This window comes from Anoplophora glabripennis, unplaced genomic scaffold, assembly GCF_000390285.2.
Source record: "Anoplophora glabripennis isolate ALB-LARVAE unplaced genomic scaffold, Agla_2.0 scaffold97, whole genome shotgun sequence".
NCBI lineage: Eukaryota > Metazoa > Arthropoda > Insecta > Coleoptera > Cerambycidae > Anoplophora > Anoplophora glabripennis.
This window is the reverse complement of record NW_019416215.1, coordinates 1,085,101-1,103,420: the sequence shown is the minus strand read 5'-3', so window position 1 is coordinate 1,103,420 and position 18,320 is coordinate 1,085,101. Positions and strand designations below refer to the sequence as shown.

The 18,320-nt window shown below is 31.5% G+C and overlaps 1 protein-coding gene across 1 annotated transcript in view; it reads left to right on the top strand.

The window, feature by feature from the left end:
• LOC111693155 (vicilin-like seed storage protein At2g18540) overlaps positions 1–18,320 on the top strand; it is a 140,283-nt gene that overhangs the window by 87,899 nt on the left and 34,064 nt on the right. The window contains exon 2 of the mRNA XM_023457322.1: positions 12,371–12,620. Coding sequence (XP_023313090.1) covers positions 12,371–12,620 — 250 coding nt within the window. The remainder of the gene's footprint in view (positions 1–12,370; positions 12,621–18,320) is intronic.

Genomic DNA, 18,320 nt, shown 5'->3' with positions numbered 1-18,320 from the left:
AAAAAAAAATGAAAAAAAAACGTTAATTATTGCAATTGTTTATAAGCGTGAAAATTGCGAAAATGTTTAAACAATCACCAGGGCTCACCTAATCGTCCGATTTGAATTTTTCAAAAACCATTTTAAAACTTGAGAGCTCTTCTTTTTGTGATGAAATTTTCAAGTATTCAAAGGCTTTAGATTTTTAGAAATTTGATTTTGAAAATTTTTTAATTTAAAAAAAAATTTAAACAATTAGGTATTATGTAAAAACTATCAAACCGAATTGGATGAAATTTGGTGTGATGATTCTATGCATTAAGAAGTTTAATTGTGAACAGTATGAAGATCCTAGGTATTATGCAAGTGTCTGAAAAAAATTGACAAATAATCTTTTTTCCGATTTTTGCAATAACAATAATTATTTTTTCGAATTGCAACTAACTCTGTCTTGATCAAAATTTAATTATTAAACTTTTCCATTTTTGTCTAAAACGAATAGTTGCTAAGTTGTCGACGAGAAATCCAAGAAAAAAATGATTTCTTTTTGCTATTTTTTTATACTTTTTTGCAATAACAATTAAGCCCACGTTTTTTTTAATTGCATAGAAAAATTATTATTTCTGATGTTATTTAGAAGCCGTTAAAGCAAAAATCTCCGATCATATGCGTATTACCCAACCCGAAACAGATACCACCTGGACTATAAACGGTTAATGATAGACCATAGAACATGGTTAATCAAATATGTTCAGAAATAAAAGGAGAACCCAAAAACTTAAAAATAAACAGGGTGTTCCATTAAAAAAATTGAAGTTCCGCAATATACCATATTTTTGGGACACCCTGTACATTTGAAAATAAAATCATTAAACGCATCTTTTTAAGCAGACCTTTTCTATATAACATTTCTTTCTATCTCGACTAGTTTCCGAGATAATGCCAGGAAGACAGCTCTGGGACACCCTGTATATTCTTTTTGCTATGTATTCTTACTTTTTGCGTTGTACTTTCACATTTCAAAATGTATTATTCCTAGTCCTTCGTGTGTTTTTACTATATTTGATGTAAATATACGAATAAAAGTGTGAATTTATATAACCTGATTTGGTTCAACGAATCAGATCATGCATGTGTTACCGAGCATGTGCAGGGAACGATGCTAGTTGTTCAGTAGGCATGTTTAGATTCATTTGTGGCACAGTGTGTTAATGTCCTAAATATAATGTTATAAGTAAATACTGATGTAAGCAAATATTCATTATATTTAATAACAACTTTTATGTTGTTACGCAGATATCCAGATTGTCGTTTACTATTTAAGACGTATTTTAGATATTGCTTTATTTACACTATATTTTGTTTTCAGTTTAATATTGTCAAGAAGTGGGCATTGTTCTCGAAATGATTCAAAGATTCTACCTTAAAATGCACATGGACGCGAGAACGGGAACGAGAATGCGAACGAGAACTATGAGGAAATTTTCATCCAGAAAAAGTCTTCACATAAATGAAAACCGCTGTAAGGCTTTTGCCAGAAAATACATGAGGAATTGTTGTCCTTATACTTAATTATTTTAAATTAGAAGTCAATTTTATGGATTTTATGTTTATTTAACTAGTCCTCACAGTTAAAGAAGTCTAAGATTAATTCAAGTTTTATACGGTTTTCCTATGAAAACGTATTTGGTAGTTCATTTTTAAATTTAGGCATTGAAGGATAAATACATCACTAAAAAGAAGGTGTGTAAAGTTAAAAATATACTTTGTCTTTTAAATAAGTAAGAAGGATTTTTGCAGAGAGTGCTATATATTTTAAATGTTTACTGACTTCGTTAATATAGACGTGCTATACCAAGTTTTTCGTTCTACTATTGTTTTAAGAAAACTTTTTAATTAATTGGTTTAAATAATATTATGTGCATTATTTATTTTTGGGTATAGATAAGAAATTTATATTTTACTTTAGAGAATATGTGTCATTTACTGCATTACTAAATCTTCTTAAGTCTATTTAATAAAAGTACACAATAAAACATAATTTTTCTTGAATAAATTTGTAGCTGATGTGATTTTCTTTCTAGGAAAAATAGTCCCATTATATCAATTGTTCGTATATCGAAAATTCATCATAAAACTAAAACTAATCGATAAATCGAAAAATGGGTTATTTTCCCGAATTCAGATTGAAAAAGCACAAATATAGGTAAAACTTTATTGATACTGACTGAGTGGTTCCAATGATATTAAAGTATAGATACATACAAACACAAATTTTGAGTTTTTTGTCAGGCATTGCCACTGTAGGATATTGATAAAAAAGTTCGGAACTATTTTTCTTAGAAAGGAAATTACATCAGTTACAAGAAAATGCAAAAAATATGTTTTATTGTGTACTTCTGAGGATATTCGATTTCTTCCACATTCATTTCAAAATTCCTATGGTGCGTTGTAACATGTTTTGGAAAAAAACATATAAATACTTATGCAAAAAGAGTAATTCTTATTAAAAATATTATAAAATAACAATACCTGGATTTTTTCTTCTTAAAAATAGTATGTAGTTTTCCTGTTTCTTAGTAAAATTACACTATAGGTGTGTATATCGATAATATAAATTTATATTTTGGGTGAATTAAACAAAAAGTGTAAAATTACATGCTTAATGTAATTTTGCTTGTATGACGTAACTTTACAATATCCACTATGGCTTTAAAATAGCCAATGATCTAGTGTGTAATTGTACATAAAATTTTTATCAGTGTAGTTGCCATTAGCAACTTTCGCGATGTTAAACATTATAAATATGCAAATATCTCGAAAGATGTTCGACGTAAATTAATGAAACTGCGTATGATAACGTAACTAAAAAAGGTAAAAATTCACTGAATTTACATATAATTATATCAATCAGCAGCAGAGATACTAAGTGATTAAGATCCGCTGAATTTCCATGTTACTGAGTATTTTGGAAAATCTATAAGTTCATTTCAAAGAAAATAGGTCTTACATTTTATTCAAACAACAAATAACTATCGTATTATTTTTCAGTCTAAAATAAACTTACCACACAGTGAATGAATCGGAAATAATTCGAAAAGGAAATTTATTCTTTTTTATTACAAATACAATATTAAATGCAGTATAATCATTAAAAATTCAGTGGCGTAGAAATTTGCTCTTTATTTCGCCTTAAAAAATTGTACTACATTTTGAGTAACGAATATATTGTATCTAAAATGTGTTTGAAACAGAAAAAACGTTAAATGTTTTTTTCTGATATACAGTTTTGGTTTAAAAAAAGAATAAGTAAAAAAATAGTCGTTTTACTGATAAAATTTCTTTTCAACAATTCTTCCACACTTCTACAGTTTCCTTCGTAGAAACCCAGCACAAGTAGCATATCAACTTGTTCGCTAAATGTAAATTTTTCAACCATTTTCAACAACAATCAGAGGCAATTGTTGAAATAAAATAATTTTATTACTAACTGACAAATTTGAAAGATAAATTCATTGCCTACTACTGACATTTTGATAATTTTCTAATGCACACTGTTAAAATTTTGTGTCAGTTAATACGGTTTTTCATGAAAACCATAAAGTTTTTTAAAATTTAACAAGAGTAAAAAAAATTTAAATGAAATTCTGCTGTGAATTAATATTATTTTTCAATTCAGTCAAAAAAAAAAGTTGGGTACAATTTTTGGGGTGAGTCATCCCCAATGAACACCTTGTAGTGCTTCAATTAACTTTACATCATAGTCAAAGAAGTCCAGTAATAAACCTAAATCATTTACCAAATTTGGTTCTTCTGCGGTAAAGTGTTGCGGAGATATTATGTTTTTTCAAAATTTAGGGTCCCACTTTGGGGGCTAATAACTCCTCAGCGGTGCAATTTTACATATACGTAACTTTGGTTAAATTACAATATTTTGGACACCCCTACACCTGATCTGTGTCGGTTCTTATGCGGGACATCCTGTATAATGTGAAATTGATGACTAAAACTTTCTCAAATATTTGTTTTTATATTCATTGGTTTATTTAGATTAAACTTACTACCTCGAAATACATACCTATTTAATGGTGGGACAATATACACATTGTACACACTTTCTCAGTGTTCATTAATAATACTCGTATTTTAATACAATATGTTTTAAAACAAATTACCTTCTTATTATAACACTAATTTGCCAGCCCAGGAAGGAACCCATTAAGGACTTAATTCCTTGAATAATTTAATTTTCATGCAAGAAAAAAGCGCAAAGCCAGTCACTTTTTTAGTTCCTCAGCGGAACATATCCTCTATATGAATTTGTTTTGTAAATGAAATTAAGAGAATAATAAGAACGTGAGACGCAGATAAGCGGCAAGAATTCTTGCTGCTTACAGGAAGTTGGTTATTGGAAAGGAAGTTGGCCACAGTCATGTCATTACGGACGGGAGAGTAAGATAAAAATCATTGGTTCAATTTTAATTACCTTTATAGAGGGAAAGGATGTGAGATTAAGAATATTACTTCAGAATTCTCAAATGGATAATCGCGCTTAAACATAAAGTACATTAATAACGGAAAGCGTTCTTATGTTCCTTTTTTAAAAAGGAACATTTTTTGCGCATTCCTCGTTTTAATTTATGTGGCCGTAATTAGTACATCTAGTTCAAGCGTTAAATTTGCAAAAATTATTACCCGGCCAAAAAAATATGACTGTATAGGAAATTACACTTTAGATCGAGTTTCTTCTTCTTTAAACTTGATCCAACATGATCAAAAAAATTAACAAAATTGCAAAAAACGGTTTTTCTTAAATAACTAAAGAACTCTAGCTCCGATCGAAAAATTTTAAATGAAAAAGTTGTAGGTTTTAAGAAGATCTATGACTGACTTTTTATACGTATCGATTGCTTTGTTACTTTTCGAGATATATTGAAAAAACCGTTGAAATTTTTTTCTTGCCTTTTTTTCTTTAACTCATTTACATTTACGTTCCCATACTTGCTATTTATTGTAAGTATAGCCCGCGATAAGTCAAAAAAGCACAATTTTGAAAAATGAAGAATATATTAATTATTTTTAGATATATCAATTTTTTTAAAAAAAAAGCGCTTTCGGAAATTGTCTAGATCTTCTCAGCGAATGACCCTACAGTAACGATTTTTAGTTTATTTTCTTCGTAAAGAGTTGTGTTACAAGCTATTAAAAAATTTCGACGATTTTATTAATTTTAAGAATCAAAAAATGACTAAAAAATTGCTATTTTTTTTGGTTTTTTTTTTTTCAAATAACTTTTAATTTTTACTTTATGACAACGATTTTTATCGAAAGAACTTGCTGACATTTTTTCACGAACTTAAAGAAACATGTTTTTGTATGACCTTCTGAAGCCAAGGTAACTTTTTCATTTAAAATTTATATAAAATTTAAAATCTAGAGGGCGCAATTAACATTTTAGAAGGGATGCGCTTGATGAAGGTTAATATTGAATATGTACTTAATTAAATTATTTATTAAGAACTATAGTCGAGGAAATAAAGCACAAAAATAGCCGAAATCTCCGAAATTTTTCTATTAAGTCGTATCAAGATGGATTTTTTGCATTCGCTTTCGAATATTATGTGGAAGGAATGTATCAACTTTGTATTGTTTTTCGGCCAAATTGCATCCGGAAAATGCATTTTTTAAAGTCACTAAGAAAAAATTCATAACTCGGTTAATAATGCATGGAATGGACTCAAATCAGAGTCCTGCAGGTTTTCAAGGTCGCTGATCCCGAATATGACCTTCAAATTGGTCCATCACCGACCTGGAGCTCAAGATTGATGAATAACGTCATCTCTGAGGCTTCTCCTGAATTTCACTCTTAAATGCAACGAGCCTTGACACCCGGAGAAGAGCGCCCCGAAAAAGCCCCTGATGCGATTTTCGGCTCGTTTACGCGAATATTACAGGAAAAATCCCGGAGATGACGTCCATGTCCAGGTTCCGGTGCACCAGGTGTCCGGGGAGTGTTAGCTGATGCCAGATTAGGAATCAGTGACCCGAAAAAACATTCAATTAAAGGTCTAATTAAGCGAATACCCTGTAGTAAATTTCATTCAATGCCGTCAGCCCATTATGAAGATATGACAGAAAATATATATTTTTCTGTAAATTTTAACACCCTGTATCTTGAATTCCGCGTCCCCCAGGAAGCAAACTCTACTCATTTCTTATTAATAAATCTATTCCTGCATCTTCTGTATTTAAAGTGAAATAACCCTGTATATGCAGATAAATTTATTCATACTTCTTAATCCCATTTAAATAAATAGTGCATATTACGCTCAAAATTGCTTAATTTATATGTATGGCTACATCGCACTGTAGTGATGACTACATAAGGCATTGGCTTCAATATTTCACTTCAAGTTCACAATCGGAGATCTATAGTCATACATTATCATACGATTTCTGCTCAATACCTGTAAAGTAGCTGTACATGAAAGAAGACATGCAAGGGTAACAATGTAAAAATGGATAATTTACTTTGCAATGCCTTCAGTGTATATATTCTGCCGTATTTCATCGATGGGTATGTGAGCGTGAAACACGATATAGATAATTACTCAATATTGTTGCATATATGAATATTATCGATATACATCTAGAACCAATACAGTGTTGCTTTGTAATTCACCAAGGAAAATAAAGATTTTTTTTACATTTTAATGAACCACTTGCATCTATTTTAAGACTTATACCTCATCATATATTTAAAATGGGTATTTTATGTAAAATAAGATACAAAGAGTTAGGTAAGTTAATTCGCATCAAATCGACATTTGTATCTTTTTAATTTCAAAAACGAATATTAGAGGATATATTTAAATTAAATCCTCCTTGGCATCTTCACCGCATTTCCACAACCTTCCAAAGGTCGAAGAACATTAACTTCTAGAGGACAAATAACTAATGCCACGACTCACAATCAAACAAGTTTAGAATGAATCAACCCGAGGAAAGTAGCAATTTAGGTAAAATTTAAAATGTTTATTAAAATGGTAACGCCACTCTAGAATTCTAAAAAAAAATCGATTTTCGGATAAATAGTTTAAACAGTGCTTTTTATGTGAAGAATATAGATTGATGCATATTGTGTGTAATTATGTCGAGTGTCAATAGACGACTTTTTTTCAAAGCGATATATCTTAGTTAATTTCAAAGCTAAGAAAATAAATCTAAATAGCAGTGTTATGGTACACTTTACAGTTTATTTTAAGCAGTTACTATGGTTACTACCAGTTACTTTATTTTATAAGATATTCAGCAAAAAATAATATATCATTGTTTGCCTTAATAACCATTCAAGCATATTAAATTGCCACAAATATTCCGAAGCTTATTATTGAATTTTTAATTAAGGAGTAAAAAAATAAGAGTAGAATTAATATTATAAAACCAATCCGGCTTAACTTCCTTTAATAGAGAATAAACCGCCTCCATGTGAAGATTATTTTTTAATATTCGCACCGGGTACCCGTTGTCCGGTATAAATGTTGGAGTGCCATTGACAGCAATCAGTGATAAACAGAGCGGTACGTCAAGATAATAATACACATTCCAGTAACATTTGGAGAGGAAACTGGGCAGGTTTACTCGCGTCGTGATTATCTTGTGATGAGTTGAGTTGACATTTTATAAATATTCCCGGGTATTTATAGCTATGTCGCTCCGGCCGATCGAAAATCTGATTGGAATGATTGATACCTCGGTGAGCTTGTTATAATCTCGTTCTAAAATGGGACTGTATCTGTAACAGTGTTTTGAGTAACATGGAAATTGGATTGGGGTCCCAAGGTGTGCGATCTTTTTCTTTTTTCGCTTTCCGTCTCTTTCCTGCACGTGACAGAGATAAACAGTTTTAATAACTGTCGTTTATTTCTTATTTTATATTGAATTATCTTCATTAACTAAAAAAAAAGTGTGTGAAACTAATTAAAAATATAAAAAAATAGGTTTGCTTATGAAAGTACTTGTAATTACTACTTTTATACAAAAAAAAAAACGAATAATTAGAACTGATTTTTAACCTTTGTTCAGTTTCAGACTATTTTCTAATTTAATCCAGTTATTATTCAGAACAAACTTCATCTATGATAGAAGGACTTAAACGTAAACTTTTTATTTACTATATTTTAAGACCTTAGACTACTTAATTAAAAAATATTAGAAAAGATCGCACTTCATATTTTGGGCAATCCAAAAAAGAAAAGTTAAATGTAGAAAAAATGGAGCAGGATAAAAGCGCTGAAGACTCTGTATTTTTCTATGAACTTACACACGCCTTTCTTTCAAGCAATATGCCATTAAACAAACCAGAGAACTCCAAGTTTCATAATTCCGTAAATTGGAGTCACATGGACTATCCCTAAATGAACAATTTGATATAATGGATGATATACAAAAAATATATACGATGCCAATAATATACGTACGCGCAGTCAGTAGTACGATAAAAAAATGCAAAGAGTGTTGGCACTACAGGCAAAAATTGAGGACCCAGGTACCATGGCTTCATCCAGTAACAGCGACATGGAGGCGCAAGATCACCTCAACATACCGCCGAGTGATCCTATTCCACGACATGGCACCTAACGTGGAACCAGGATGTCAGAAATGCCAAAAGATAATGCAAATCCACGACATTATGTTGCTTATTTTGATGGACAATATAAGAGAGAATTAGAAGAAGATGGCTGGTCTGTGTTTAGAAATATAACTAAATACAATACATTCTTATGTTTGTTCGCCTAAAGTAAGAGCAGGAATGTATACGATAAGACGAGGTAAATAAACACTGTTTATTTTAAAAAAATTTATTTAGATATAACGGACGTTATGAGAAGTAGGGTTATGTCTAATGTACTAACGTGTTGTTCAATACTCACGTGTTGTTCAATAAAGACAAAAAATACAATTACTGATGAGGAACATCATCACAGATTCATTATTATTCATTACAGAAATATAGAAAAGTATGATATAACGAATGAGATAAAACAAATTGTAAAAAAGATTGTATAGCTATGCAGATTACGAAATCTTAAATTTTTACAAATATGTAGTTATTTTTTCGATTAGAAATATAAAGTTGTTTATTTAGAGTACCTACCTACACATTTGATGCCAGTACATTTGCATGACTTACAATTAGTTTGATAAGCGTTTAGAAACTTCTTAAATTAGTTGCCTTCAAAGGATATATAAAAATATTTTACGCTATAGGTAAAAGACGCAATCGCTCGGCAATCACTTTTTTATGGTAAAAAAATTAATGTTTACTAAGGGTCCCACATCCTATTATGTACGCTGCATGGTACTTAACAATAAGCTATTGTAATTAATCTTAACCTCAACTCAATTACACGTTTTTTGTTACAAACGTTTTTAAATAAAATAATGTGTCCTTGCTACGAAATATACCCATCTATATTTTAATTTATGGATTATTTACAACAGTTATCTTGAAAAATATCGAGGTAGTTGGCGTAAATCTTCCACTACCCCCTGAAAAAAATCTTGGGTGTTATTTTCAAAGGGATAATTTTATATTTTGTATTATTTAATTCTGAAGCAAAGAAAAACCTATTGTTATTTTGATTTCTAAGTTAGTTTATCGGTACACCGGTTGCGAGAGAAATGTTTAGAATACTTTTATATCGTTTAACCTTAAAAATGTAACACATTCGGTTAAAAAGAACCTTTCATGCGAATATGTAAAATATATACCCAATATCCTATCCCTGTTATTATTTTCTTATAAACCCAAAACGTTTCAATCTTTTACTTCAGCCTAGTCCAATTTTACATCTAACTTTGTTATTATTTACGTTTATTATGTCAGTAAAAACGACTAAGACTAATCAATCAAGGCTTACCTTAAGAGGATTGGCCACCATCGTAACTCTATCTCCTGGCTTGCCTTTTTCAAAAGAAAGCTTAATGGATTTATTGTTCCCCGATTGTCGCTGATACAACCTTATTTAGATAGAATTGTTGTTTATGATTCTGTATAATTTCTCGTATTTGTAAACCATTTGTTAAATACCAACACAACATGTACAGTATTTAGGTATTTCTGTTATTCCACAGTGATGTGAACCTAGCCGCAGAAACAAGTCGTAAGCCTGTCTTGGTGCGAAGTTTTTACTGTAATTTCTTTGTAGACACGAATGCCTGTGTACCCTTTTAACTAGGAAAAAATCATCGTGTATCTGAATGTCCATTAGAAAAAAATAAAGAACGTTTATTCAGTATTTGCATTGCAAAAAATAGGTAGATGAATTGTATTTTTTTGTCAAATTATTAATAGTAGACAATCACAGATAAACAAAAAAATTTTACATGAACTTATTTATCTCCTATGCGGACTAGATTTTGGGATAAATCATTTTAATTTTTTTTAATGTAACAGGTACATAAATATATCTGAGGATGTTACATGTAAACTGATGAAACTTATATTAGCGACTTACCCAAGTGAGTTAACCATTACATGAGTTTCTAAAGAATAATTTCAATTAGAAAATCTAGGTATTCTTATATCTTACAAAACGATTTTAAATTCAGTATCAGAAGTTCAAAATTAATCGTGGATGATTTACTTGAAATTTTGATAATATAATCAATTTTGATAATTTTAGAATAGTACTCGTACTTGAAGTAGTATTTATAATGAAAAAAAAAAACTTTTAATGTGCAATGTGCAATATTGTAAAGGGTATGAAAGGTATAAAAGTATGAAATGTACAATCTTGAAACAAAAAACATTCGAAACTATATACGAGTATGTTGGCCTTCTTGATCATAAATCATTCAAAAAATTAAAGTTTGTGCAGTCACCATCCCGTAATAGTATAAAAAGAAAATGTTAACAATGCAGTAAGAGCATCAGCTGCCCCTTTGGATTCAGGTACACGTACTTGATACTGTCTGTCGTTACCTAAAAACTGTTTTCTAAAACTTAACGTCCAAAGGAACACTTGACATCTCTGACACGTTTCACTTCTAAACTTCCTTGTATAATTAAATCATTCAATAATCTCTGTCAAGTAATGGGAAAGCTTATTTGTTCCTGAATCCTTGATGTCAAACATTTTCAATCAAAAGAATTAATCGTTTAAGCAAATACATTTTCTTTTCTAAAATAAATTATTATTTAGGTAACTGTAAAAATGATGCAGAACAAAGTGAAAAATTGACCGCAGTTAATTTCCTGTCCCGTACCAGAAAACCTTTTTATTTTGATATGAATTACAGTTGGTAAAATTCGTTATAGATGTCAACATATTTTAAATTATCAAGTACGGTTTTCAGTAATTACAGGTTTTCTCAACGAAAAAGATAACAGTTTCAACTTTTCTATTATCGACTTTCAGAAAAAAAATGCCTATAAAAATTCGAAAGTTCTATTAGAGCTTCAGATGATCATTATTAGTAAAAAAACATGTATTTCTTAACTGGAATGTCCTACATCTTTTTCTACATTCCAAATCCCACAAAAAATTTCCTGAAGGAGTAATAATAATTCTAATTACTAGTAGGTAATAATTTAATACAAAATAATAACCTGAACTTACAATTATATGAAACTGCTCCGTGATATTATCAAACGTGGTTCCCTTTTACATACAAACCATGTTATTGATGAACGATAAAGACGCCCGGCACTGAAAAACGAGGGTGCTTAAAATTTGCTGATGTATAAAGGGTTTAGTAAAAACTTTATCAGATTTTCGTGCTGAGAACGCTTGTTTGGTAAGGATTCCTTATTGATTTATCCCCCATAGAATGGCAAAGTCTTTCTCACGTCGTATACAAGGATGGGACTGACATAGTGAGGCCCTGGCACTAACTTTTCCATAGGCGTTCTCTGAGGGTACCCCATTCTCCCTTTAATCTGTTTAAAAAATTATGATTAAATATGTATCACATTATCAAAATTAACGCTCACTAAAAATGGGCTAAAATTTCAATTTTTTAATCGCGAAAAATCACTCTTAAATACAGAAAATTTGGAAAATTATATTTATCAAAACAAGAGGAAGGCCTACTTCATCTTGCATCCCTATTTCTTACATCTACGGGATATTAAACACTGAAAAAATCAGTATGAACAGAACAGAATTCCATCCAGGGTTAAAAAACATCATCCGCGAACCCTTAGCTGATCCTTCAAATGTTCTGCCTCTCATGAAATAGTTCGTTAAAGCTTTGGACACAGATGGCGACTGCTTTGGATATTGAGGAGACGAGTTTCAGGAAATAAGAGTTGTTAAACTGAAAGAAGGTACTTCCGCTAGTCCTCAAATCTGTACGGTGATCAGAGACGAAAATTTTATCTCAGAAATGATTGATACTGAAAGAGCAGCATGGCTAAGTTTCAAGTCAAGTTTCTTGAGGAATCAGAAGAGTGAGGATTACCAGAATTTAGTCGAGGTATTGTTGCAAAACTTCAAACAGTTGCCTGATGAACTTGAAATTGCGTTTACTAGACATCTTGACTACTTCCTGAAGAATCTTGAAAACTACAGCGAAGAACAGGATGAATGGTTTCACCATGATGTCAAGAAAATGGAGAGCCGGTACCAAGGAAGGTAACATATTAATATGATGGCAGATTTCTGTTAGATGCTTAAAAGGAAAAACGAACCAAAAACAAAGAAAAGAGAAAAAGGATTAGGTTGTTTGACGATAAAAGTGTTCATTACGAAAGGAAAAAGTAGTAAAAGAAAATTCATTTTTATCTGGAAACGATGTTCACATCTTCGAATACCCTCTGAATGGCTAAATCTATCTCTGGGAAGGAGTTTCCCAAAGTTTATAAAAATACTGGAGGAAGATAGAGTAATTTCAACTGCGGATTCCGCTTTAGCACGTCAAAATACATATAGATATGGTCCTGCAGTCTCTTTTAGTCGGTTTTTACAATTATACCTATAAAGTCAATTCCTCCAAAACGAGATTTTCAGTATTTTCTGTATTCAAAGGCGGTTTTTTGTAATTAAAAAAAATGGAGGGTTATGAAGCAATTCTGGCCCAGGATTCAGATTCAGTGCGCCAAAATACATATGATACAAGGGTGTTATTGTACTTTTTGTTAACGTATTTCAGTTACACTTTTTGTTAGTGTAACTCAGGCTTAATTAAATCAGATCAGAAGCAAAAAAAATAGTAAAATCTGATTATAAATTAAAGCGGCGTTTATTATGCCCAACGGAAACAATTAAGCGCCGCCCCTGTCCGGTATATCCACGTCGTCTCGTAGTAGTCTGTACCATGCGAGACCGCTTATTGCATTATTTAACTTACAAGTAAGACTATAAACTACTAATTGGTAGATTTTTATCGCAATTGCGTGAACTGTAACCTGTGGTAAATGAATGCACTGTTTATATCACGACCGGTTGCTTACAACTATCTATGCAACCGTTTCCTATTGTTCCTCCCCAAGATTCAATAAAACTGATACTGTCCCCGGCGTATTTATTTTGAGCACTCTAGATTTTATCGGGTCGGCTATGTATCTTAACGAAATTTTAAAAAATTTACCTCGCCACGACCTTACATGATAATCTCCGCAGTCAAGAACAAATTTAAAGGATTTAAATAAAATCAAAGATGCTGATAATTGGGTGCGGGTATTCGTACGCCTTAACTCAGATTAAGAGACCTTTCGCTACCACCACGAGAAACCGGCAATTAATTATGCCCCGACTGATTTATTTGCCCGTTGAAATCCGAAGCTACCATTTAAAATCTATCAATGCAATTAAAACCGTAGGAAATATTTATTTCTACCCAAAATGTAAATGTCATACATACATGAAGGACACGCTAGACTTAGAAATGATGCACTAGTTGTATAAGCGTTCAATAAACCTTTTTTGTGTTAAGCTAAACTTTTAGAAATTACGAAGGTAGTTTTTTTTACTAATAATAATTTTACTAGATTCGTATCGAATAAATTGATCGATGCGAAGCTACAGATCAGAGGCAGACATCTACATGTTACTGTACACTGTCTTGGATAGGGGTATTACTAAAATGTGAAGTAGTTGATGCTTAGCCACTATTAGTAAAAATAGCATCTTTTAAAAATTTCGACTATTTTGGATATGCGCCTGTGACCTCGGCAAATGTTGAACGGTTATTTTCGTTTTTGAAATGCGATCGCCGGAGACGATCGTGGAACACTTAGGACAACTGTTAATTATTGTCTATAATCGCTTTCCTTGTGAGTAATAAATTTTTATTTTGTTAACTTTATATCGTTCGTGTCATAAGTAAAAAGGCGAAGCCTGTTAAAAATCTTAACAGTAATGTCAGCAATAAAAGTATAAAGCCCAGTTAAAGATTAAATATAAATAAATAAATATACTCAGTGTGAATATCTTCTTGATCTCTCACATACTGCTGCCCATCTGAATTTATAAACACGCCATAATAAATCATAGCAGGTGTATGTGCCACAGGATGAGTTCAGATACTTACGTTTTATAAAAATTTTGCTGTAATTAACAATCAAATGAGTCTTAACAGCGAACTGGAATCTCAACATCTCAAATTAGTAATTTATATTAAAACCACGTGGCTGTGGGCGATAGACGCACCTTCCCTTTCCACTACGTCCAACCATAGACCATGATCCATGATCTTAGGGTTCCTCTCCAACTTAATTAGCCTCCAAAACTTGTCAGCTTCACATAACTTGTAGCTTCCAGTGTCTTTTATCTTCCGAGGAGTAGATAGCATACTTTTGCTAGGTCATTTCTTTTGTACAATTAGTTTAAATCAGGGCATTCACTTAGGAAAATATCAGTTAGCCATAAGTTGATTTGATTAATCTTAATAAAATATCTGCTTTAAATAAGGATCCAAAGTGCTACCGGTTCTCCTTTTCCAAACCACCGCGCTTCTTGGACTTTTATTGTAACAGCTATTGACAATATCTTTCTTTAGGGGAAAATCCGCTATCACACGGAAAGGACATTGCCTTGAAAATTCACATAATTGTTCCCAAAACCGTGACAAGGACAAATCGTGTAAAAATTCGACATTTACATTTTTGCAATTATTGTGAAATTATTTCTAATGATTTTCTCGAATTTTGTTCTTGTCACTACTTTAAGAACGATTGTGTGAATTTGATTCATTTCTTTCTGTAATATGCGCCAGGAAGTTGATTGAGACACTCCAGGCACTTGTCGAACGATTTGTATCTAAGAAAATTTTTTTTCCACAATATTTAAAATTTGTTTCTCTGCTGCTACAGTATGATTTGGACTCCTACAATCTCCATCTCTTCCTCCTTTCTATCGCAAATTTTCTCTTCCAGGACATCATTGAACCATAAGGGTAAAAGTAGCAGCATTTGACTCATGTCTTCTCGGAAAACGTTCTGCATGTAAACTGCTAATAAACTTGTAAGACTGTAAAATAAATAATAAATCACCATAATAAGGGCATTGTAAAAACCACATTGAATTTGTTAAATCAAATCGACTGAAGCTACTTGAAGTGGCAAGCGAAAAAACTTAAGATACTTTTTAACAGACATACCACAATTCTCCAGCTACGTGGTGCTTTTAAATGCAAAACTCAATTATTTGTTTCTAGAAATCTGTAAATATTTTATCATCACTTTTTTGACGATACTGGTTTGTGCTTTTACTAACGTACATATCAAAGTTTTTGGATAATTTGTGAATCACTTGGTATATCTTTAATTGATAAGAATACGTGAAAATTGTTTTGTTCATAATCAGATATGTGCATATTATTATTTCAGATGAAAAAAACAAGTAATTTGAATTAATTTAATGTATAATTTTAAAACAAAAAAGGGACCTACAAGTACCAATAATAAAAAATGTATAATTATAGGTATTTTATAATTATAAGTTTCTTTTTTGAGACTTTTTAGTAAACTATCGAAATTTATATTGTACGTATTTTACCAACACTATTTTTAGTCGTATGACATGCCACCCTCTACTTAGCTCAGAACATGAAGATAAATGGTTTCTTAAATGGCGCCACAGCAGCCTTATCATCATCTTCAGATTTGACTGATTGTTTGACAATTTTGCACAGTGATATCCGTAACCGATACACCTTGTGATCTTAAAGACTTCACTACAGGGAACCTGTCACAGAGCGGAGTAAACACTGAGTCCAGGTGACAACAGGCGCCACCACAAATTTTTCAAAGTGACAGAGTCTGTCCTTTAACGATATTTAACTGAAGCTGTTTTTTTTCACCTCCTAATGCATCAACATTTGTCTCATAAAAAACATAAACCGTCTTATTTTTAAATGCACATATACTAACCGAACAGTAAGTAATTGAATTTGATGATGATAGCAGACGTCGGAACTTTTTGAGTTTGTTTTTGTAACAGTGAATACAATTTTGCATAAAAGCGAGATTTCCTTTATTTCCACTGAAACTTACTTTGTTTTGAACCATTGTGAGAATGAATTTCAATATTATTTTACCAATAAGAACAATTATTAGGACAAATATTTATATAAGTACCTACTTGCTGTAATTTTAGATACAATATTGAAATGCCAACATATAAAACTTAAGAAAAGGTCCCAATGGGAAAAGTTCTCTCTGTAGGTATACTTTCCTGACTGGTTGAAACATAAAAATGAGAAGCACCTAATCGTTGCGTTGTATTTACAGCTAGACTAAAGACTAAATATGAGGAGAAATATATTTCATATACAATGTCAGAAATCTGCTAATTACAGCAACACGCTTGGTAATTTAATACATACATTTTAATATTCTATTTGCATAATAAACGACTAAAATCCGGCAGTGGATTACTCTTGGCAACAGGATGGTTAATCTGAAAAATGAAAAAGCCCATCAATTTTCCGCATGCAACAGAGCAAAATAAAGTGCACAAAGTACTCCTATTTTGTTTCTTATCTTGTTTGCACCTTTCTCTTTGTTAGAACCTACTATAGATGACTTCCTCTACAAGAAAATTAGATTTGTATATGCAAACATAATCACATGATTAATATACTTAAGATGGCCGATGTTCAGTCGGTGAGAGCATACATAAAGAGAATAGTCACTTAGCATGTTTGCTTATCTTTATGAAACGTCAGTCTACTTGCCACGTATTTACCTTAAGTTAGTACGACTTATTAAATCTTTGTTTCTAATAAGACTTTGAGAAGAGATTAAATTTCAATATTTAAATTGCATCACTGCAACTCGGTTCAGTTAACAATCTGATTATTCATTAAAGGAAAAAGATATTTAAGAACCTGATCTTTAAGAGGAGTATTAAACTGTATGAAACCTTTTCTTTAAAAGCATCTTACATTATACAGAACGTTGCAATATTCCACTGGCAAAATTTTATAGGTTTTTGTATTTGACTAAAAATAAAGCAAAATAAGCAAAAATAGGTCAAGTTCTTAGGAAGTGCAGGTCCACAAATGCTTTGTCTTTTAGATATATTAGTTTTCGTTTTAGTTATTCTCGTTTAGGTTCTTAAGATAGTTAGCCCCGTATCAGGATTGACTTATTATGGTAAGCTAAAACTTTCAATTCACCCAGTTTAGACATGACTTTCAGATTTTCCAATGTTTTCAGAGATGCTTGACTGAATACTGATCAGATTAATCCTTATATTATTATCTCTCACAATAATATTGCGTACATCTTTCTTGCAAAGTTAAGGTACTGAACAAAATCCTGAAACAAGTAAGTATGTTTACTGGGACGTGTTTTCGAGATTAACAGTTGTTTTTGAGAGAAATTTTTTGTTCATCTAACAGGAGCAGTTTATTTAAACTTTTTAACAAACACTCTAGAATATTTGTTAGACGATATTCCTTTAACTACACTTCGAATTATGTGGATGCAACATGATGGTGCTCCACCTCACAATACCGCTGTGGTCAGTTTTTACGCGAAACTTTTCCCAACAGATGTACCAGTGAGTTGGCCTTCAAGGTGTTCAGATAGTCAAGCTGTGACTTCTTTTTCTGGGGATTTATAAAAAGCTAAGTTTACGTTACACCACCAACTACAAGATATGTGGCAGCGCATTACAGTAGCATTTCAAGAAATTGCGCTAGACATCTTGGCCAATGTTGAACAGTCTCTTAAAAACCGAATTCATTTGTGCATTAATCAAAATGGAGGACACTTCGAGCAATTGATGTAAGTCAGCGGTCTAAGTATTCTTCGCCTTGTTGCGTTCCGAGTTTCAGTTTGTTTCGTTTTGCGTTTTCTTTTAGTTGTTGTTAGTGGTTTACTTTTG